This window comes from Octodon degus, unplaced genomic scaffold (genome assembly GCF_000260255.1).
Source record: "Octodon degus isolate 3935 unplaced genomic scaffold, OctDeg1.0 scaffold00003, whole genome shotgun sequence".
Taxonomy (NCBI): domain Eukaryota; kingdom Metazoa; phylum Chordata; class Mammalia; order Rodentia; family Octodontidae; genus Octodon; species Octodon degus.
Genome location: NW_004524579.1, coordinates 12,688,975 through 12,711,776, shown reverse-complemented (window position 1 = coordinate 12,711,776; position 22,802 = coordinate 12,688,975). Strand labels below are relative to the sequence as shown.

At 43.9% G+C, this 22,802-nt stretch overlaps 1 protein-coding gene across 1 annotated transcript in view; it reads right to left on the bottom strand.

Moving 5' to 3' along the window:
* Fhod3 (formin homology 2 domain containing 3) overlaps window positions 1-22,802 on the bottom strand; it is a 514,361-nt gene that overhangs the window by 34,704 nt on the left and 456,855 nt on the right. The window contains exons 20-23 of the mRNA XM_023714409.1: window positions 11,511-11,669; window positions 4,844-5,026; window positions 2,861-2,980; window positions 1,874-2,035 (exon numbers count right to left, since the gene is read on the bottom strand). Coding sequence (XP_023570177.1) covers window positions 1,874-2,035; window positions 2,861-2,980; window positions 4,844-5,026; window positions 11,511-11,669 — 624 coding nt within the window. The remainder of the gene's footprint in view (window positions 1-1,873; window positions 2,036-2,860; window positions 2,981-4,843; window positions 5,027-11,510; window positions 11,670-22,802) is intronic.

The following is a 22,802-nucleotide window of genomic DNA, read 5'->3' as shown; positions in this document are numbered from 1 at the left end:
AAGCAAAAAAAAAGTTAGACAAAGCTGAAGGTACATGGAAGTGATCCACCACTGCGCAGTTGACAATAGCTCAGATGCTAATGATTGCGGCCCAGGGGCCTGGAGGAGAGCTCCTAGAAGTGCTTGCCGGAGTGACCTCCAACTACTAGCCCACTTCAGAAGTACAATGGAGGGATCAAGTCAACAGAGGTAGATTCTGTGAATCTCTGGTCTCAACAAGAGGAAGACACTGAGCACAGGGATGCCCCAGGACTGGAGGGACATGGTCTGGATTCCTTGGTGCTACATAACCATGAAGGCAGTGAGAGTGAAGTCTGAGAGGAGGTGGCAGATGATCCTATGGCTTCTGGTTGCAAGTCACAAGCATGTGGGCCAAAAGTCACCTTCTATAATGGCCAAAGTCAGTAGTCAGAGGCTATTCACAGTTTTGGCACGTGCAGCCAATCTTTAGGCAAGGGTAAGTTATGTAGCATTAGTTAGCTCAAAATTAAACATCCAGTGGGCTTCTGGGAAGGCCGGTTCCTGAGGGAGCACAGGGCAGTCACTAGGGGCTGGTGTCAGGCCAGGACTCCTGGGACAGGGACACTTTGGGTACAAGTGAGCTCCAGCTAGAGCAGCTCTGAGTAAAAATCAAAGGACCACATGGGAAGAGGGAACTGGTTGTTCTAGGCAACTCTGAATGAAGGGGATCTAGACAACCAGGCTGATTTAGAAATTCTTAACAAAACTGCCTGCTGAAGAGGTGCAGAGGATGTCAGAGCAGCACCTGGAGGCCCTCTGCTGGAACATTCAGAGGGCTTTCTCCCTGGGTCAGGACACTGAAGTACTACTTATAAGGACTGAAGAACAGTGCCAGTCACAGAATAACATGCTGAGTCTGTTAAATCAAGGGCTCTGTGTTCTGAGAAGCCCTCTGCAGGCTGAGCTAGCATCCTGAATGGTGCCCCTAGCAGCTGTTAGACTGACTTCTGAAGCAGGTAGAAAACCTCCTCCCCAGGTCCCCACGTCAGTCCCATAGTAGAAGGCTGACGGAAGGAGAACTCCTGGAAGGACCGTCTTGGAGCCCCCACCCTATTCCTTTCCACTCTGCCCTGCCCTGTCTCCTTTCTCCTATCCCAGTACTCCCAGCTCCTACTCCCAGCCCTTGTGTTCCCAGGAGGCTCCTTTACACTGGCCTAGCTCTGGGTCTTGTTCAAGGATGGCCTCTAGCCCAGTGAGTTTTCTGCACCCTCCACAGCCTTCATCTCTCCAGTTCTGGTCTGTGCAGGTTTCCTCTGGGCATTGTTCAACCTCTATTATCCTCCAACCCTGCAGGTCTCGGGGGTCCACAGGCAACTCATAAAGATATCAACTTAGCATTTACTTTAAGAGCTCGCAGCCAAGGGCCAGCACTAAACATTGTTTACAGCCCTCTAAAAATGTTCCCTATGCATAAGATCAGAGATAACCAATGTGTGGGCAGTAGGGCCACCCATGCCTTGGCTTGGGCTTCACACCACCCTGCAAGGTCCTTGGCATCTTAGGAGGAGCCAGATGACATCTTTCAGACACTTAGCCCATCCAAAATAGGCTGTGTAGCTATAATATTCTGGGGAATCCAGCCGAGAGGGTGATACTCCGACAGTGAATGCAGGAATGAGGTCTGCAGTGGCAGGCTTGCCTGACATACCTCAGTAGGAAAGAATCTGAGTGAGGACTAGAGATAGGAAAAAGTTCATGGCACAAGCTAAAATACATCCACAACCTCTAGCATAGGGAATGCAGGCAAGGCTCAACATTGCACTTAAAAGAGACTATTTGCCTTTGAGATGAGGGATAAAGATCCTACAGCAGAGGCTGAGACAGGGCTGCTCCTCCGTGTCCACAGACTTACCTTGGCTGACCTAGTGATGGCCCCAATCTCTGAGTACAGATCAGAGCTGTCTGGGAAGTTTTCCACCACCATGGTGCACACGTGATGGAGAAGTGACTGCTTATGCACTGTGTCTTTGACTTCCGGAACCTTCTCGAGGTAGCTTAACTCAAACGCTTTGGCCTGTTTGGTGACAGGAGATTAAAGATGAGAAAACCAAGTTTCATGTAGGTCCTTAGGATGGGACAGATGGTTTGAATGGTCCCCGTAGCCAATATTTAGTTTCCCTGAGGCTGAAGTTCCTTAAGCTGCATGCTCTGCACTCCTTTGCCGAATAGGGGAACAGCCTTAGTGAGAATGAGCCAAGCCTCCAGCCCTTTCTTTCACACACAGCCCTGAGTCCCACCCCCACCTCAGGGGGCAGTCAGGTACTGTGGGACTGTCCATGGATCCTATGTGCCTGCAGCTTCTCTCTCCCCTTGCCCTGGTGCAGGCTGTACTCTGGCCAAAGCCAGGCCAACAATCATACCAGCGAGGTGGCTTCTTTAAAAAGTATCAGGATGTGTACAAGCAAATATTTGAGTGACAAGCTCAGGAAACAACATCAACAAACAGGGTAGATAAAAATTCCCCACTGTCGGGGGCCAGGGAAATGACTCAGTGGAATAAGCGCTTCTCTGGCAAGTGCAAGGGCCTGCGTTCAATCTCCAGTTCCACACACACACACAAAAAAAAAATTCTCCAATTTCAATTTGGGAGTAGAGATAACTTTGTAAGAAAGAGTGTGCTTACTTTTCTAAGTTTCCTCAATTATGGCAAAATTCAGATTCAAATTAATGGGCCCTGATATCTTATGGACAAAATTCCCTCCACTTTATCTGTAACAGAATACATAGGTTGTTCGTTCTACTGTGCTTTGGGGATCAAGGGTAAAACTTGCATGAGTAAATGGGGGGCAGGGATTTTGTCACAAGGAAAGGCAAAATAAATAAAACAAGGAAAACTTACATTAGTTCCATTTAGAAAGTTCCCAATGGCTAGAAGAGTAGATAGGATAAAGCCCAAGGTTTTATTGTTCTCCAACTGGTCTATTCCTTCCTTCAGGTCCAAAAGTGGTTCTGCTACTTCCTTTCAATTAAAAATAGGTGGCGAAGAACATACATTTTTGCTTGTAGTTTTAAAAAGTTGTACAATATAAGACAGTAACAACTATGGTTCTCCCTAGCACACAGCACTCTCATGTGATAGGCGTTTGTTCTTGGGCACAAAAAACTAAAAAGCCAAAAGATGGCAGGCAGTCTAATCTCTATAAAGACTCCACGATTGAGGCCAAACAAAGCTCATACTGGATATCAATATTCTTCTCGTCCTGTTGCTGCCCACTGTCTAAGCCCAAGCAAAGTCTCCAGGTCATCCCCTCCTTAGTGTCGCTCCCCACTGTGGGTGATTACAATCACAATCCTTTTTCCTGTACTCCTCCAGCAAAGAGACCACAGTCCTTCCCGTACCTTTTTCCTTCTAGGTAGATGACTCCAGAAACTGTGGCTTCACTGTCCACAGACCACCTCTGTCTCCTCCTCTCCCTCTCAGGCAGTCTATGAAGGCCTTGTCCAGGCCCCCGACACTTCTACCCTCCTCTCTAGAACAATGGCCTCACTCCTTCCTTTCCTCTCACTTGGAATCTCTATGCCACACCACTCTTGGGCCCTCTGCTCGCCTGTATCCCAAGGCCAGGAGGTTCAGCCGAAGACTTCAACAACTGTGCTACTCTGGCAAGCTGGCCCCACCAATACCTAACCCAGGCTGGCCCAGTTGTCTGTGTCCTTCAGGATGTCATGTCACTATGCTAAGAGAATTACATAAGGGTGTTGATTGGTTTTGCTACTGAGTTACACTAGTCACTTAGTGGTTCCAGGTGTCTTCACCACTGCTTGACCCTACTAAGCTTAAATACTGTACAGGTTGCATATCCTCTATATGAAATGGTTGGAATTAGATGTGTTTCAGATTTTATTTTTTGGGGTGTAATTTTAAAATATATGCACATACACAATGTGGTATTTTGGAGGTATATTGATGTTTCACATACTATGTATCCTTTATACACAGGCTGAAGACAATTCTATGCAATGGGTTTAGTGTGTCTGCATTTTAACTCTGAACTCACATGAGGTCAGGTGTGGAATTTTTACTTGTAACATCATGTTGGTCCTCAAAGGTTTTGGATTTTGGAGCATTTGAGTTTCAGAGTTTTGCATACAAGATGCTCAATTTGCAGTTCTCCCCCAAAGACTCCCTAATCTTGCTGCCACCTACTCAACCCTTAGTTTAGGAACTTGCTACCTCCTTTGCTAGAATATAGAGACACACGGCCTTTAACCTGGGCGTGTGACTCTCCCTGTTGAGCAGACATCTGCTCAACTCAGCCTCCACAGCTCACCCCCGCCTCTTCCTTTCCTTCCCCTCTGGCTGCCATTCAGACCTCTGCCTTCCACTTCCCAGCAGAGTCCCTACGCCTTCCTCATGTGGTGTCTTTCCTTCTAGTCTCCTCTCAACTGCTAGAGATCTGTTTCATCTTCAGTTTTCTACTGAAGCGATTCTCTCAGAAGGTACCTAAGTGCACACTGTTATGGTCCAGGGGCAGCCTGGCGAACATCCCCAGGTAGAGGGATGACAAAACATTTTCTGTATCCTGATTTTCTGTATTTTCAAAATTTTCTACAAGAAAAACAGCCTGAAAGAATGTTGAATGTTCACAAAATTAGTCACCCTGGAGCCCCTAACCAAGTATCTGAAGCAGAAACCAAGCAGATACTTTAGAACACTTCTCACTAGCAGACTGCTGTCTCTTAGCACAATGTCATTGTCAACTTACACTGTACTCCAAACTGTGCTAAGAATGATACTTCACCACCTTAATATTTATAGTGAAAACCCTGGCCTTTGCACACTGCAGCCACACGACTGCCTGCCTCTCTGAAAAATGCTCACCTTTTCTGTGGTTTCATAGTCCATTTTGAATGCCCAGAGGTGGAGCCGAGCAGAGAGCTCGCTGATAGAGGAGAGCGTGAGGAGGAACTGCTCGGCGCTGCCCAACGGCACCTCTGGGTTGGCCAGCTGAGCTTCCTGGATCTTCTGCTTTTCCTCTTCAGTGGGAATCATGGTTAGAATTTTCTGGAAAGATAGGACAATGATATAATATACTCTTTCTTCCTAATGGACTTTATCTTATTCCTTCAGTGTTTTCAAATACATACTATAATTTCCTAACCAAACAGTAGAAAAATTCTATTGTATTCTGATCTCATAAAGTTTATACTATTATAGCCAAACACACTTTAAACAACTTGCTCAAAATTTTCTGGTCTTACACATGAAGGGCAGTCTAACCAGAAAGGACAGAAAAGAGAGAAAGTTGGAGCACAGGATGACTGAACAATTTCTTGTTTCGAATATAAGGTGAAACATGTCAAGAATATACACTTCATAGCAATTCTTATGAACTTAAGAGCTTATAAAATTAATCAATTAAAAAGAGATTAGATCGACTTTTGTTTCATGTGATATAAACAATTTTAATTGTTTTAACTACTTATAGAACTGACAATACTTAAATAACTGAAACTCAATCTCACTAAAGAAAAATTATGATGGTATTTATAGTGATACATACCTACCTGCTAACATGACTTTAAGAACAGTAAACATGGTCCATTGACTTTGACAAAGCTACAGAGGCTATTCAGTGGATAAAAGGTAGTATTTTTAATAAACAATGTCAATACAACGGGACTCCTTATGCAAAAAATGAACCTCAATTTAAACCTTTCAAAAAAATGAAGCATATTCCACCACATTAGTTTTCTTAGAAGAGTTTTAAACATGAAATTTAGGGTAGACAAACAGGTTTTTGATGCCATTAAAGAATGACAAAATTTACCCTGAAATATTGTTTTTATAATTGTTAGTTTATTTAATAATTTTTACTTTGGGAAATGTTTTGTTATTTGTGACATTTTCAATGCAGATGGTAAATAAAATATATTGAAGATAAAAAAAAAATTTAAACCAAATTCAAAATGTATGATGTGTCTGAAAGTAAAATGTAATGCCATATGCTTTGGCCAGGGAGATGGCTCAGTGGAATAAGCACTTCCCTGGCAAGTGCAAGGGCCTGAGTTCAATCCCCGGTTCTGCCAAAATAAATAAATAAAAACAAAGGAGAAAAGTTTTGTAATTCATGCTAGGCAAACAGTTCTTAAACTTGATACCAGATAAAATGAAGCTAATGGGCTGAACTTTGCCCAAATTAAGACTTTTTCTTTTTGAAAGACACTGTTAAGACCATGAAGGACAAGGTGCAGCTCATCAAAAAATTAAACACAGGGTTTACTTTATAACCCTGCAATTATATTCCAAGTATTTACCCTACAAAAAGGAAAACTTCTGTTCTCACAAAATTATGTGTGCAAATATTTGTAGTAGCTTTATTCATAACATCTCAAAACTGGATCCAGTTAAATATTCTTCAGTAAATGAAAAAACAAATTGTGGTACATCCCTACAGTGTAATGGTACTCAGCCATAAAAGGAAAAACCCATAGATACATATGAATCTCTAAGGGATTGCACTGAGCCAAAAATGTTACCCACTGTATGATTCCGTTTATGTGACATTCTCCAGACAAGATGTGTGTTCTATCATGCAGCCAGATTGAGGCTGCAGAGGGTGACCCTGAGTAAATGTTCAGATAAGTCCTCTTCTAACCCGCTTTCCATCAGGGCTTCCAACACTGAGACTATGTGGGTTTGTGAGTACCTTTAGAGACTTGGCCATGGTACATGTCACTTGCCCACTGCTGGGCTCGTACCTTGACATCCACACAGGTGGCACTAAAAAGTAACGAAAACAATTCAAGAAGATACTGCTTCTTTGACTGGTTTTCAAAACAAAAACTAAATTTGTATTTTAATTTTGCAAATGCTTGAATTGTCTTCGGCATGACAAGAATTCCAAAACAAAAACTTATAAACACCTTTCATAACCTTCAGAAGGGGTTGTCCTGCAATGATTTTTGTTGCTTTGTTCCTTTGAGAAAGTAATCAAACATTTTTACTTTTGTTTTTTATTTCTCTAATTTAAACCATTTGTTCACTGTAGATTTATGAGGTTGCTATCTGCCAATTTATTTGATTTGATTTTTTTTTTACACATCACTGACAGTAAAAACAGCTGTAAGACAGTTGAATAGTAGGTCAAAGCCTCCTCCTGTGAGCCAGTGGGCCTTTTCTCCATGAACAAAGGATAACAGGACGAGTACAAGACAGTAACTTACTCTTCTACCATGCCAGTAGGTTTATGAATGATTGTGTGACTCAGGAAACCAAACATCAAACCAGACCAAAGCATGATAACCTCAGTCTCTTCAGCTTCCTCCTAGGAAGCGCTTAATACTGCTGTAAGTACATTTGCCTTTTTAATGCAGAAGTTATATTTCAGAGAAAACTGCAAAAACATCGTTTTATGGACTTAAGTGCTATTAGGTTTGGTTATCTTATTTACCTCCAGATAAGACCATTGTAAGTACTTACTTTGCTTTACAATTTTGAATGGAGTCCCAGCTATAGCTTTCGATAAGAATCTATAGCAAGGATTTTAGTGATGAGAGTCAAAAGTTGAAGAACTTAGGTCTGGGCCTGGTTTGTATACAACTGGCATATTCTCTTGGGGGAAAATGGTGCCCTAGCTGTGTACTTAAAACATGCTGATAACAGCTGCATTCTTGTGAGCCTCTATTAATCGAGACCCTTTGGGATAAAAAGTATTGTGTCAAAGTTACAGATGAAATGATGTGCCAGAGAGGCTAGGCTGGAGCCACCAGGGCAGGGCTGGAGGACAGCCCTGGGGACTGCACCAGCTCTACTGTTCAAGGGTATTTACTTTTGCATTAAATTCACATCTCAGCCACATCCAGTTGCCAGGGTACCCTAGAGCCTTGCTTCGCTGAGCTAGCTGTGCCTCTCCACAGGCAGGCTCATCTGCATGTGTCCAGCACCCACGTGGGGCCTTGCAGACAGGCCTCTTACAACGCAAGCTACTCAGAAAGATGCTGTGGTTCTGCATGCAGGGCTAAAGGAAACTTCTCTTTCCAGATGCCAACAGGCCTGGCAGCCAAACTGAGCCAAGAGAAATGTCATTCAGGACCAAGCAATTGTGCTACCCTCAAAGTAGACGCAGAATCTAAAAATTAAAAATGGAGGTGGGGTGAGGAAAACTCTTATTTTTGATAATTTGTTGACATTTTATTTAGAAAAATATTATTTTTGCTCTTTAGAGATGGCCCTAAAGTAATTCACTAAAATTTAATATCCCTAAGAACTACTTCCTTAATGAATTTAACTACTTCCTCAGGTTTGCATGACAAATCTGAGTACCTACCACTGGTTGCTAGGCAAAGCCACAGGATGTCATTTAATACATCCTAATTACATTTGGGGCACAGAGCTTTTAAATGACCATATCAAGCTGTGTTGCCATGCCATGTGCATGGATCCAAGAGGCAGATGGTTTGGCTCAAGGCCTTTTTGACATTAGCTGGAAATCTTATTAGCAAAGATCTGTAAGTTCACAATTGCCATTTGCCCTCAGACTTGTTTTAACTCTTGAACAACAAGCCTACCGAACAAACTCCAGCTACTGGCTGTTCTATGTGCCTCGGCTCCCTGAGATCAATGGCCAGAAATAATAGATGATGATGCTGTCCTGGACTCCACATTCTCCAAGAGGGTGTTTCTACTGAAGTCTTCTCAGCCATAGCTAAGAATTGTGCAAGGATAGACATAGTATCTGGATTCACACAAGCAGCCTGATTTTGTTTCCTGGAGGGATTTAACAATATCTAGGGACACTTGGCTATGGGTCAAGGTAGGGGAGGATAGATGCTGTTGACATCTAGTGGGTAGAAGCCTGGGATGCTCATGAATATCCTGCAATGCCCAGCACAACCTCAAGGCAAAGACTGTCCCACTAAAAACAGCTTGCAGTGTTGACTTTGAAAAAACCTGCTTTTAGAGGAAAGCTGATAAAAATGTCACTTCAAGTTCTATTGTGACCAAGTGTGCATTTAATGAGGGCTTATGACATGATGACATCTTGGTTAGGACTCATCTGTGTTTTCTGAGGTTGAATCTTCTCACTTTAAATCCTTTCCTACATCTGCAACTCCTGGGTGAGGGAAGGGGACTGGGGGAGCCACAGGCAGCCCTGTGAGGCTCACTGTGTGGCCTTGTGCACACTCCTGTCTTTCCTTCCGACTCCCCTCTGTTCTCTGTGGCACATGGCCCAGCCCCAAGTGTCCCTCCTGGACCAACCAGCCAGCCCCATCCTATGGACACAGAACTTACATTCCACTGGACCTCTCACAGGTCTGTGAGAATAATTTAGAGATTTGCTTTCTTCACTTTTAAGACAGGGAGCTTTTGAGGAGAATACATGTGATGCACCTATTTTTATTATATTCATTGGCATTGATGCTACTATTGATGATATTCCTTCCTGGATCTAAAGGGTGGCCAAATAGAAAGTGGTCAGACAGGGAAAAAATAATCTGGTTCATTTAAAAATCTATATAATTTATTGTATCTGAAACTTTCCCCACGCAGGGAAAACTACATTTTAGGAAAGAACAAAAGCCAAAGCCAAAGGAAACACTCTCCCTGATGGACTTTCAACTCCTCCTGATGAGGAGAAAGAACTTTTAAAAGAACTTGTCATAATTCCTTCAACCAGGTTGGCTATTTAAATCCTCCCTACACATGAAACTGAGCTTTTGCAATTTCTAAAGGATCTTAATAAGTAAAAAGGATGGCCAGGACTTTACCTGGTTTCTCTTTAATGAAAACATGTCTTGCAGTTAACTTATCCAGGTTCAGTAATGGCAGGCCCCTGCCCTTCTCCTGTGTTTCTCTGGAGGATCCCAGGAGGGGAGTTACCCCACAGATGCCTGGCCTGCCCCTTCTCACTGCCAGACAGTTGCCTCACATCTTTCCTCAGCTCTGCCTGCTGCCACCTGCATGTTTCTTTCCACCTGCAGTGCCCACCTAGATGTGCTACCTGCCTGCCTCTCCAGCCAGTTTCCTCTCCACCCCTTGGCATTCTCTGGCATATACACACATCGCTCTAATTTCTGCCTCTGTCATCCCAGGACATTCTGTCCTGTGTGTCTCCCTCTGTATTCTCTATCACTACATGATGTTCTCTTCTCTGTGTCTGTCTCCAAGTGTTCCTATTCTTATAAGGATACCAGTTATCACATTTAGGGTCCATCCTAACCTAGTATGACTTCACTTTAACATGACTACACCCATAAAGTCCTATTTCCAAACAAGGTCACATCATGAGTGGACATGAAGCTTAGGGGGATGCTGTCTAACCCAGCACCAGCTTCTAGTAGTAGTCTTCTCTCAAAGGCCTCTTCTCTCCAAAGCACAAAGCAGGCCTGGCCTGATGGGCTCAGCTCCATAGGAATGCATAGGAATGCATTCTGCAAGCCCATCACTCCCTTCTGCACAGGGCTGCAGCCAACACGGGCACCACTGCCCAAGCCTTTCCTCATTTCTTACTTTTGTGACTCTGGAGTCAGGCTTCTTTTGCTCCCTCCATGCTCAAGAAGACTAGGCATGTACGAACTCCAATCATGGAATGATTGGATGATAGGTTGGATGTTACTCAATATCATGAAGTCCCCAGATTTCCCACTGTGACCTGGTAGGCCCTCAGGCTACACCATTCCTGTGTAGAAATCTGTATTGGCCATTAATTCTGGTCACTTTTCTTCCAGTGTTAGAATAAGGTATTTTATCTGCTCCAAAATGGCACCAGCTTTGGTGGAAGGAAAGGTTGACCAGAAAGAAGAACATGACCTTTCTCTTAGCAGGCAAGCCATGGCTCCAGGTGGTCTACTTAGTAGTTACACAACCATAGCCATGTCACCCAGTCTTTCTCCAATTTTAAGGTCAAGGGCTGTAGCATCAGTTGCTTGACTTTCCATGTTAACAAACCAAATACCCGGATCCAAGAATGGTGGTGCATCCCTATAATCCCAGCACTCAGGAGGTTGAGAAAGGAGTATGTATCTCTGTGAGTTAAAGACTAGCCTGGGGATTATAAAAGGGAGCACAAGACCAGCCCAAATTGCATAGTGAGACCCTGTCTCAAAAAACACACAACAACTCTCTCTAGTATACCAGGAAGTGCCAAGAGAGAAAGAAGGTCCTTTACACTGATGTGAACATCTATTAAAAATTCTGTATTTGAAAGTATTTGCTAACTGTGCATGAAATGATATGAAAGAAGGCCCTATCTCCCTTATCAGGAGGTTGGAATAATTTTCTTTTTTGATTTGAGACAGGCAGAGCATAGGCAAGGAGACCCACACCTGAACCAAACAGTGAGAATCTTTGAACCTCATAAAGTAAAGCTCACCTCCCCTCCCAGGGTGAAAATATAAGAATTACTAACATTAATCAGAATTTGGCTGAGAACAGAAAAAGATCATGACCGTATGAAGAAAATCATACTAGATGCAAAAATGTAATAAATATTTTAAGCATGTGATAGATTACAAAACACAAACAATGCATGACAGAGCTCTCTTACCTCAATTCCCTCTTTGTTTAAGGCATATTCATCAAAATTTAAAATGGCAATCTTGATCGTTCTTGGAGGGGGCAGCACTGTCAGACCAATATTGATGGCGTTGCTCCTCTTAGAATCTAGAACAATGATCTCCTGCCTTTTTCCATCTGCAGCAGTTTTCTTGGTGATAAAACAAGGAAAATCAGAGATTAATGCATCATCCTAGGTCTTCGCTGTGCTTCATTATTAAAAGCAAATTCTATCTGTATTTAGAGATGGAAACAAATGGCCCAGTTCAGCTCAGGCAAGAACTGGCTGCCTCTCAGCTCAGAAGAGGGAGGTCAAGGACTGAGCTCTGAGAAGCTGCCAAGCTAGGGTCAGCAGCAGAACTTCACAAGTCAGACGCATTACAAAACAGAATTGATTTTCCTTCAATTGGGAAAAATGTGATATTTTACAAGAAAAAAAAACCTGTCTTTTTCCATAGAAGTAGTGAAAATAAAACTAAAACTTTTCAGGGCTCCTTTCTGGGTTGTGAGGTGTCAGAATGAGTCTTGGTTGACCCCCCCAGACAGATGGCGTGTCCCCAGAGAAGTCAGTATACACACTGAGAAGGCAGTGCTGATGACAAGAGGCCAGCACAGCTGCCCTGTCAGCCCCTCCAGGACTCTGGCTGACAAGTCTCAGGGCCTTGTCACCGTCCCTATGTCCTTTAGACCACAGGACCCCCACCTTTCCTGCTGCACTGAGATATGGGTGTAGCTGCACACTGGGTAGGAGAAGAAGGCCCATCTAAGCAAGAGGAATGAAAAGCCACATGCTGGTTGCTGGTGCAGAGGAATGAGGGAAGGCCAGCACCGAGGAGGCCACTGATGTGGACCGGGAACAAGAGGTGTCTTGCCATCGGCAGTGAGCCCTTGGGTGTGTGGCTCTCCTGCTGACCTAAGGACCCCTCAGGTCACACCCTAGCCTGCTCTCACTCCAAAGCCTCCTGGGGCTAATATACAGCCACAACTAGGTAAGTGTGTGTTACCAAAGGTCTGTATTCCCCTCATGTTCAAAGGTTGAAGTCTTAATTCCCATGTGATGGTGTGTGTTTAGAAGCCATTAGGTTTAAGTGAAGTCACCAGGGCGAGGGTCTCCTAGTGGGTTTAGAGTCCTTATAAGACACCCGAAAGCCAGCTCTCTTCCTCCACCGCACAGCAAGAAGGTGGGCATGTGAAAGCCAGGAAGAAAGTCCTCATAAGGAACCAAGAGAGCCAACACATTTATCTTGCAATTCTTAGCCTCTAGAATCACAAAAAATGTTTTGTTGTTTAAGCCACTACATTTATGGTATTTAAGACAAAGAATATGAGGTACTGAGCCAACACTTGTGATCACCAAGACCTGTGGCCATAGCCCTCCTGCCTTCCCATCTTCCTTCAGCTTTCGAGAAGTTAAGAACAGGAGTGGTGGTGGGAATGGGGCACAATGGAAGGAGATCTGGTCCAGCAAGCTCTCTGCTCTCGCTCAGGTTTCCCTTGAGGCAAACACAGCTGGGAGGGTGATTCTCCTGCTTCTTGCCTAGGGTGACAAAGCTCAGTAAAGTGGATTGGCTCCCTAAAAGGAAAGACACCTACAGGGCCGGGGGCTCTCTGTAAGATAGTTCATTGCTGGGACAGCCATAGTTCCCCTACAGGTGAAGTGGGTCAGAGCTGGCAAGAGCTAACATTGAGCTGGGCCCATAGAATGTGTGTGATACGACCTGCAGGCCGGGGGAAGGTAAAGAGATAAGCTACAGCTTTCCCTGGGCTGTTGGGACCTGGCGGGGATCAGGGTGATGCCATAGGCGTGACAAGGCCACACCGCAGAGACACGAGTCAGCTGGGGGCTCCAGCCAAACTCGGCAGACAGGCCCCCACTCACCATCTGTCTCACTCTCCTCCTCGCAGCAGGAACCTGGCTGGGCCTGGAGCAGCTGAGCCATCTGGAGACTGGGTAAACACTAGACAGAGGGAGCCGGCAGGGAGAAACATGCAGTGAAGTCTTCCTGGACCTCCCAATTTAATTGCTGAAATTCTATTTTAGATCCTTAAATACGCATTTGGGAATAAACTCAATTTTTTTTTTTCTTTTCATGAAGAAAACAACTGAAAGCATCCCAGCTGTTTTGGAGCCTGGTGGCCAGGATCAGTGATGCCTATGGGTGTGGTCATCAGCTTGAACAGGGGGATGGCTCTGAGGGACATGTGGCATAGATACTTCCGTGCTTTGCAGGGCAGGCTTTGTCTTCTCTAGATTTAACCAAATAAACTAGGAAGAGCTCCTGAAAATTAACTTAGCTTTCAAATCTAATTTCAAATAGCATGCTTTATGCAGAATACTAAGAAGAAATAAGAAAGATTTGACAACATGCTAAATATAGGCCCAACCCCACAGAGAGATGTTAGACACTGCCGAGCCCACCGTGGGGTGCAGCTGTGCCTGCCTCTCTGGGCTCTGTAGGGGAACCCACCTCATCATTCTTTCTCCCCGCATCACCAACAGGACCCCAATTATTCTCAGGATGCTGGCACTGAATCAGTGTAAAAGTTACCTTGCTAGACACTTTGTATCTAGAACTAGCACTGTGGCTCAGTTCTGGCTTTTATGTTCTTGACTAAAAGGGGAGAGACACTTTGCCCTTCTCCTTATTCCTGCCAAGAATGTGGATGCAGGGTGTGAAGGTGCAGCTGCAGAGCTCTTGTGTGTATAAGGACATGCTAGTGCCTCGCTCTCACTCACAGTCCTGTCACTCCAGGAGCCAGGACAGTGCCTATGCAGGCCTGGCCAGCCCAGCTGGAGCCTTTGTGTGGAACAGAAATGAAGCTCCCTCTGGGAGACAGAGCCCCACGACAAACAGCTGCCCACAGACAGCATGGGAGAAGCGCCACTCGGATTTCAGCGCCTGATCCGGCAGCTTGTGTCCATGTGTGGCAAATGACCCACACAAAAACCTACATGGTGACTGCCCCTGACATGCCTGAGGTCCCTTCCTTAACAGTTCAGCCCTGTCAGTAATGTACATTCCCACACACTCCTCTGTAAACCAGTGACAGGCAAACTTCTGGGCAAGGTGAGACACTAAGAAAGCTGTCCCCACAGATCCCTGTATAGCTTCCAAGCATGTCCGAACACAGCATGAAGAAAAAAAACCTAAAGAAACATCTGAAATTGAATTATTGAATCCTTAGATTTTGGCCAAGTGGTGTTTTAAGCATCATTCTTGATAATGTAAGCAAACCTCCACCTGATGCTATGAACACTCAAGTATCTGTTGGTCAGTGTTGCCCTAGGTGAGTGCCCTAGGTGAGGGAGTAGGTCGTGCGGAACTGTGCAGCCCTTCTGTCCCTCCCACAAGAGACTGGCGCTGGACCTGCAAGAGTGAGACACAGCTCTCCATGCCTGGGAGCACACGCCCCTGTCCAAGAATGAGCGGCCATCAGCTCTGATCCATTTGTCCTTCTGGATCAAGCCCACACAGGCTATAATGAATTCACTAAGGCTCCACATGGCTCCATGACAGTGCAGCTACTGTCTGCCCTCCCTTTATTTATTTAATGCATATGGTACAGGGCATCGCTATGCAGCTTACACTCATAGTGATCCTCCTTTTTTCAGCTTCCCCAGTGCTGGGTTACAGGTGTGCACCACCATACCCAGCCTCAATGGCTGACTCAATGTGCCCAGGAGTGGGATGATGCAGTACATAGTTCCGGGGATCAAACAGCAGTCCCTGCACTTGCCTAAGCAGGTGCTTAGTCTGCTCAGCTATCTTGCCAGCCCCATCTGTACCTCTTTCACGAAGCCTTTTCTGCCCATTCCTCTTCCTTCATGCCTGCCACCTCCACCAAGAGCCTGACCGGCCAGCATGCAGTCCCTTCCAGCATTCGCCACTGGGTCATGCACCCTAGCTCTCCTTCTCCCCAATCCATCCATCCTGCACATGCTAAAAGTCTTTCTCAGACCTCTTCTCATTGCATGTCTTTGGCTGGCAGCCATGGTAATTGTTCATGATTTACAATGTTAGGAAATTGGTCAGGGATAGAATGGGTCAGAGAAAGAAGAGCAGCCCTTATGAAGTTGGTCAGGAAATGGAATTGTCCTCCAAAGACATCTAGGGGGTGGCATATGATGGGAAAGAGATGGAACAAGGGACAGAAAGAAGAGAGATAGCTTATACGTAGGAAATTTGAAAGCTGTGTACATTTAAACTGGAACCCACACAATAGACACATGTCATGAAACAACAGCCAAACAAGAAAGAAAAACACAGAATCTCTTGAAATATCAATACAAAATAGAGCCTACTTTTTAAAAAAATGGTGAAATGTTCCTGAAAGTGTTGCGAGGACTTGGATGGACAAGAAATATGTTCCTGGGTAGTGACATCATTTTTCTTTTTGGTACTAGCCTGGGGCCTTTGCCCTGAGTTGTACCCTGGCCCCCTTTATGTTTTTGTTTTTGAGACAAGGTCTCAATTACTCATTTTCTCAGTCTTGTCTTGAACTTGTGATCCTCCTGCCTCAGCCTCCCAGAGAGCTTCAATTAAAGGCAGGCACTACAGGGCTGGCTCTTAGTACTCTTGATTTATAAGGAGGCTAAAAAGCCCTATTTTTGTCTGTTTTCTTTTATTACCTTCTTTTTTAAAAAAAAAAATGATCAAATATGTGTAGGTGGGATTTAGCCCAGAGCCTAAAGCAAAAAAGTTACCTCATTCCTGAGATGGACATCCTGCCTGGTTAAGGCTAGCTACCAGCTGCTAGGCAACCTGGTGTCATGTGTTACTAACTTCACAAAAGTGTAAATAAAGGACAGTTTTGTTGAGGAAAAAAAGGGGCAAGGAAATACACACACACACACACACACACACACACACACACACGAGAGTTAGGATAGATATAGAGCTACATAGATATAGAGCTACTTTCTCTTAGTTCACTGAGAATTGTTTAGACAAGATATTATGTTTCAAACTTATCTTCTGAATAACTACTACAAAGACAATATGTAATGTATTAATTATTGTAACTGTCCTACTAACCTATTTTGAAACTGTTTCATTTCTATTGTATCTTTCTCATTAAAATGAATAAAACAAACATACAACAACAAGAAAAGCCCTTATTTAACATATGAGTTTAAAATACTTCTATAAAAATTAGAATTAGATTCCATCCCTGTTGTTCCATGCAGGGGGGCGGGCACACGGAGCAGGCAATTGAGACTGGGCGTGGTGGCGCATGCCTGTAATCCCAGTGCTTAGCAGGCTGAAAACAGGAGGATTACTATGAGTCCAATTCCCATCTGCATAGTGAGACCCTGTAGACCCTGTACTAAATACATTAAAAAAAAAGAAATTAGAAAAATATACCTTAAAGTTAATATGAAAGGTTTTAGGTATTTAAAAAGTGAACAACAATGTTTTTAAAAAGTTAAACCAATATGGTGAGTGAACAGTGACAGAGTGGATCAACTGAGGCCTTCCTTTGTAGGAAGAAGAGACCCTGGGGGAATGAGGAAGGCAGGCTCATGTAGCATGTAGGAACAGCCACAGAACATGTGGTGCCAATCTCAAGAATGCCCTGCCAGTAGGGTCCACTGCCATCCCTGCTAACTGCAGTCTTGAGACAGTATCAAGTGACGGTGTAGGAACCAAAGCCTGCATGAAGGCAGAAGAAGAAGTTGCTCTCCAGCAGTTTCTTCCTAGCTAGCTGTATATCTTCCCACATCTATTGCCTCTTTTTTGCTATCACATTTCCTGAAACAGATATTTCTTGTGTGCCTTTCAGGTGCATAGTTCTTGAATAAGACATTCCCATGGATGTTAACAAAAAATACTCACATGTGGAAGGCCAGGAAGCCTGAGCCATCATTGGTCAACCCTATGGCAACAGGAAGTTAAGGTCTCTGCCCCAGTTTGTTGATAAAAGGTCAACTGGCCCAAATCTCTGCCCTTTCCCTCAGCAAGTTCCAGGCACTCTTAAGGAGGGACAGAAGTTAAAAGCAGGCATCTGTGGGCCCAGGACTGAGGCATAGGGTGTTAGACTAGCGAGCCATATGCGAGATGAGTAGGAGGGTGGGTGTGAGGCAGTGTGGGAAATCTGTGGGGTTCTCTCTCAACATGCATTTTCCCAAATAAGTCTGCAAGTACTCATAGAGAAGGGGAACTTGCTTCTTTAAGGAGGTGGGAGGGAGACCCTGGGAAGAAGCCAGGCTCCGTTTTAGCTCCAGAAAGTCTAGCACAACTGAGCTCTTAGAGCAGGGCTCCTCCTTCAAAGCTGTGCCAACCATGGGGCCTCTGATATGGCCATAGTAGCCTTTCCACACCAGAGCAGGACCATCTCTGGAGAAATGCTTCAGGCGTGGATACCATGTAGGGCTTTTATTATTTTTATTGAGTTGGCCAAGGGCACTACAGGGAGGAGGGGTAGGGTGTGAACAGCCAAGTTGTATGAGAGACAGAGGTTACCCTGTCTCTCGAGAGCAGAGGACACTTAGAAAGAAGGGGCAGGGAAGACATATTAGGGCAACATAGCTCCTTCTCTACAAGGTGCCCGAGAATGGTAAGCATCCTGTTTGTAGGAAGAAAGAGGGGACCTCTTCTAGACAGAGGTATCCAATGGATAGCACTCAAGGTGGAATCCCTGGGAAGCACAGGGGAGGAACCCAGGTAGTGACTGCTAAGTGGCAAGGCTTAGGGAAAGGGCTCTGTGGTGCTCTGCAGCCAGATCACCAGGAGGGTGGCTAGCTGAGCTGGGGACCCAGTCTCACATCAATTTCGAATCTAAGAGATAAGATCTTGCAACTTCAGTCACTCCATTGTGTGGAGAGTCTCACAAAGTAACAGGACTATTTTTTACAACAGTTTAAGCCCTGTACTGAGGTCCAGCAGGAGATAAGCAGTGCGGAGCCACAAGTCTGCCTGGAGAGTTACAAAGCACTCGCCTTTGGGGCAGAGATAGCCGACAAATGCCTCATGGAAAGGAGATGCACAAGTTGAGGTTGTGGGTAGAATAAATGACTGCCTCCAAGAACAAATATTTTAGAACCTGTACTAAGGACTCAGGTGTGATTCTAAGTGGTTAGTGGGAAGTGATGTGGTCGCTGTGCTTGAGTGACCACAACCTGATTTCAGGCAACATCTTAGGGATAGGAAAGAAAAGGCTAAGGATTCAAGCAGCAGTTAGAAAAAAGTAGGGAGGCAAATTTAAATAGTACTAAATAGGCATTAAGTTTGAGGTTCCCTGAAATGCTGACATCACCATCCACTCCTTTGAGGTTTTAGAGTAATTTTACTAGTAATAGAGAATGTGATATTTAAAAAGTGAACATTCAATACATAGAACTTGTCACTCTTGGAAGTGCTGTGGCTGAAAATAGAAGCTAGACTGCAGATCTGACTTATCCAGAGAATTCTGAGTCTGGGAGAGTACTGTTAAGTCTGAGAGTGTTTCCATGAAAGGAGACCAACCGCTGCTCGGACCTCTCAGCATCTGGGTCAGAGGCCCTGGGTCTGGCCCAGCAAGGCAGAAGTTCTACAGATGGTAAGTCCTTCCCCCTCAGCACCTGCTCCCTGGCAAGAATGAAGCCACAGGACAGCTTCACAAGCGCCTATTGAGAAGTGACAGTTACAAGGACGCACTGGTATCACTACATGATATGACTACGGAATTCTCCTAAAGTCTTCTGGTAAGGGAGATGTTGAGACACACATGAAAGCAAAACACAACAAACAGAAAACTAAGCCTAAATGAAGGCTGAAGAACCATTAGAGAGGAATAAAACTTCTTGCTAGACTAGGTTGTCAAAATTAAATGAAGAAAAAGGGTGCCCATTGCCCATTTTGCCCTTGGAGCCTCTGAGAGCAGGTGCCAATGGCTAATCAGTCTGCGTCAGTTTAACTAACATTTTAGTCAGGAGACTTAGGTGAGTCTATAGCACTGCAACAATGGGCAAAGAAATTAGATGTGGAATTTTGAGGCAGAATTCAGATTTTCTAAGTTTGATGTTAAATAAAAACATACTCCCTTTGTTCTGAATTTGAATTTAGGGTAGTAAAGATCTGTTCTCTTTTCAGGAAAATAAATCATGTCAAGGACATCAGTGCTAAAGTGAGTGGTAGGAAGGTACTGTTCCTTTAGTACCTTGGTTATCACATTAAATCCATGAGTTACCACCTTGATTGTATTTTAGAATGTACTTTAAAAATAACCCAGACTGTATTCCCTTTTTTGTTTAGTTTTGTCAGAGAAGGGTATTCCATTGTCATTTAAATATTGTAGGTGCATGAATTCAGTAAAATATTCCAATATAGTCCAGTAGTCCATAATAGTAGTGGGTTTTCCATAGGACTGGCAATGTCAGAAGTTGTTGACTTGAGGCTTTTACAGCTCAGCATAATAGGGTAGATATACAGCTACTTTCTCTTAATTCAATGAATAGAAAGATTTGCTCTAATAGTGTTTGTGGACAGAATATCATGTCCACCTCTTGTACTATGAATAACCACTAAGACAACAATATGCAATGTATTAATTATTGAAACTGTCCTACTAATCAGTTTGAAACTGTCTCATTGCTATTTCTCAACTAAATTATTAAAAAAATAAAAAATAAAAATAAGCCAGACTGAAGCTTATTTCTTGGTCACTTAAATCATCATCTTCACATTTTCTTTAAAAAGTCACTATCAACAATTGCTGATCTATTCTGAGACTTTGAGATAACCAAACTGACTTTCTCCGTATCTACTCTAGAGTTCCCTCCATTAGATAAACCTAACGAACACAAGAGAATGAGCCAGCAGCAGGTCTGTAAAGGGGAAGAAGCCAAGTCCACACTGCTTTCTCACCGCCTGTTCACACCACACTTATCTCAGTCTGGTGCTGACTTAGGACAAGACGAGGCTTCCTGGAGGTGTGGGGATCCTGCCTAGGCACAAGAACTGTGAAGCTATGTCCTGGCACTCCTCAGGACGGGGTGGAGGACAGATCGCGCAAGGGCCTTTGGTCCTGACAGTGTCTTCTCAAGTGCTTCCACTGTCTCCTATGTGATTCATCACACAGCAAACCAGCAGCAGAAACGTCACATGTTGGAATTCAGCACTGGATTTTTTCTTTCTCCACAAAATACAATTAAAATCATCTTACCAAAAAACTATATATTTCCTGCTGAAAGAGAAATACCAATCCAATTTTAGAAAACTATGTTGAATGGAAACCAAAAAGCACATCTTTTGTTCCTATCATGCTCGTTAAGCTGTCAGTTCTATCTTGGATCTGGCTTATGGGTAACTTAGATGGTGACCATCATACCCTATAACACTAAGTGCTAGTTTTCAAATGGAAACTCAAACCAATTCCCTTTCTTTTGTGCTTCCTTATGAAGCCTATTTTCATTGTTGTTGTAGTCTATTGTGTTTAGTGAAAAACTTCTCATGAGCCAGAATTTGGAAGTGGCTGTTTATAGCTGTTTTACAAAAGTCACAGCCAATGATTAGGAACAGAAATGAAATTGGTTATAACTGAATTGGTAACATTTTCAAAACGGATTCACCTCATCAGTGATATGTTTTAATTCTAATTTGCATTCTTACTTTCTGTAACATTTTGTAAATAAACTCCTTCTGACATTTCCTATTTCAAAATCAAAGCAGGGGAACCAGCATCTTATTGTAGAAGCCTCTGGAATCAATTTGGTGAACTTTTCAGTATATTTGTCCCTTAATATTCATAAGACACTGGTTACAGGACCACTGAGGATACCCAAATTCTTGCATGGCCAAGATTCTTAAACAAAATGGCAAAGCAGGGCCAGGGAGATAGCTCAGTAGAATAAGTGCTTGCCTGGCAAGCACAGGATCTTGAGTTCAATCCCCGGTACCAGAGGAAAAAAAAAAAAAAAAAAAAAAAAGGCAAAGCATCTGCATACATCTTACATCTTCCAGTACACTTTAAACCACCTCTACATTACTTATTTTACCTAATGTATATGCCACATATATAGTTGGTACACTGTATTATTCAAAGAATAATGCCAACAAAAAGTCTGTACAGGTTCAGATCCAATTCCATCTGCAGTTGGTAGAATCTATAATGTAGAATCTACTTCACAAAACTAGGCAGCTGTTTACCCATCAGCTAGGCAGTCAAGTCTTCAAAGAAGTAGCTGCCTACTTCAGGTAAGAATGGAACTTTGGGCTGTGGGGAGTGCAGTAGCCAAAATCTTACCACCAACCAAATCACTAACCAAAGCATAGTGGGACCCAAGGAGGAAGGCAAGTGAACCATTCATTCTGGATCTTGTTGAGGACACTTAATTGTGAGAAAGAAGTTAGAAATGCTTTCACTGCCAGCCTGTGACTGCTTTCCAACCCTCTCAACACTGAGTCAAGAGCAGCCTCTCCCTGGCAACTTCCAAGGGCAATGAGCAACCACAAGAAGCCTAGAGCGGCCAAGGGAGTGCAGGAAGGGAGGTGCAGGAGGATGAGGCTAGCCAACTGGATCAATGGGTCAGGGGTGGTGTCAGAAAAGCAGGTTATGGGTAGCTCTTGGCAAACACAGAATGCTGTCTTAGGCTGTGGGTAACTCCTAGGAAACACAGAATGCTGTCTTACTCCCTGCTGTTCATCCCCCAAATGCCAGGCAGAAGGTAGAACCTAGAAAAGGGCACGCAGTTGGCTTAGCAATGCATGGGAAAATCAGGGTTCAGGTGCGTCAAGAGTGAATGTCTAGAACCACATTTTCTAGAAGCTATTTTCTAGACAAGACAAAAGCTGAGTTCACTTTCAAGTGAAGGACAGGACTAACTGGGTTTCGCTCTTCGTATTAGCTCTCAGTAGTTTGAATTTACCAATAAGAAAGCCTTAATTCAGACTTTACAGAATCCCTAAGGGTGGAAATGAGTTGATTTCATATTATTGATGGGACTGGGCAGAAATAGACACTGGGGTAAAGGCCAAAGAGCAAGAGGCAGGGAGTAGTTTTAAAATTCAATGAGGATTTTTAAAGAACATCCAATTCCAGCTCTCCTAACTGACCCTTCAGCTTCACAGAGAAACTGTAGGCACTATAGTCCTCAGCATGAGGCACAGTGTTGGATTCAGAACTGGTCCTGACTGTCAGCACCAAAAGCCGACTCAGGCAGCTTTGTACACACTCCAAATGATTAACAGGTGAGGCAACATGGAATTAGAATTCTAACAGGGAGGGCTGGGGAGATAGTTCAGTAAAATAAGGGCTTGCCTGGCAAGTGCAAGGTCCTGAGTTCAATCCCCAATATCACAAAAAA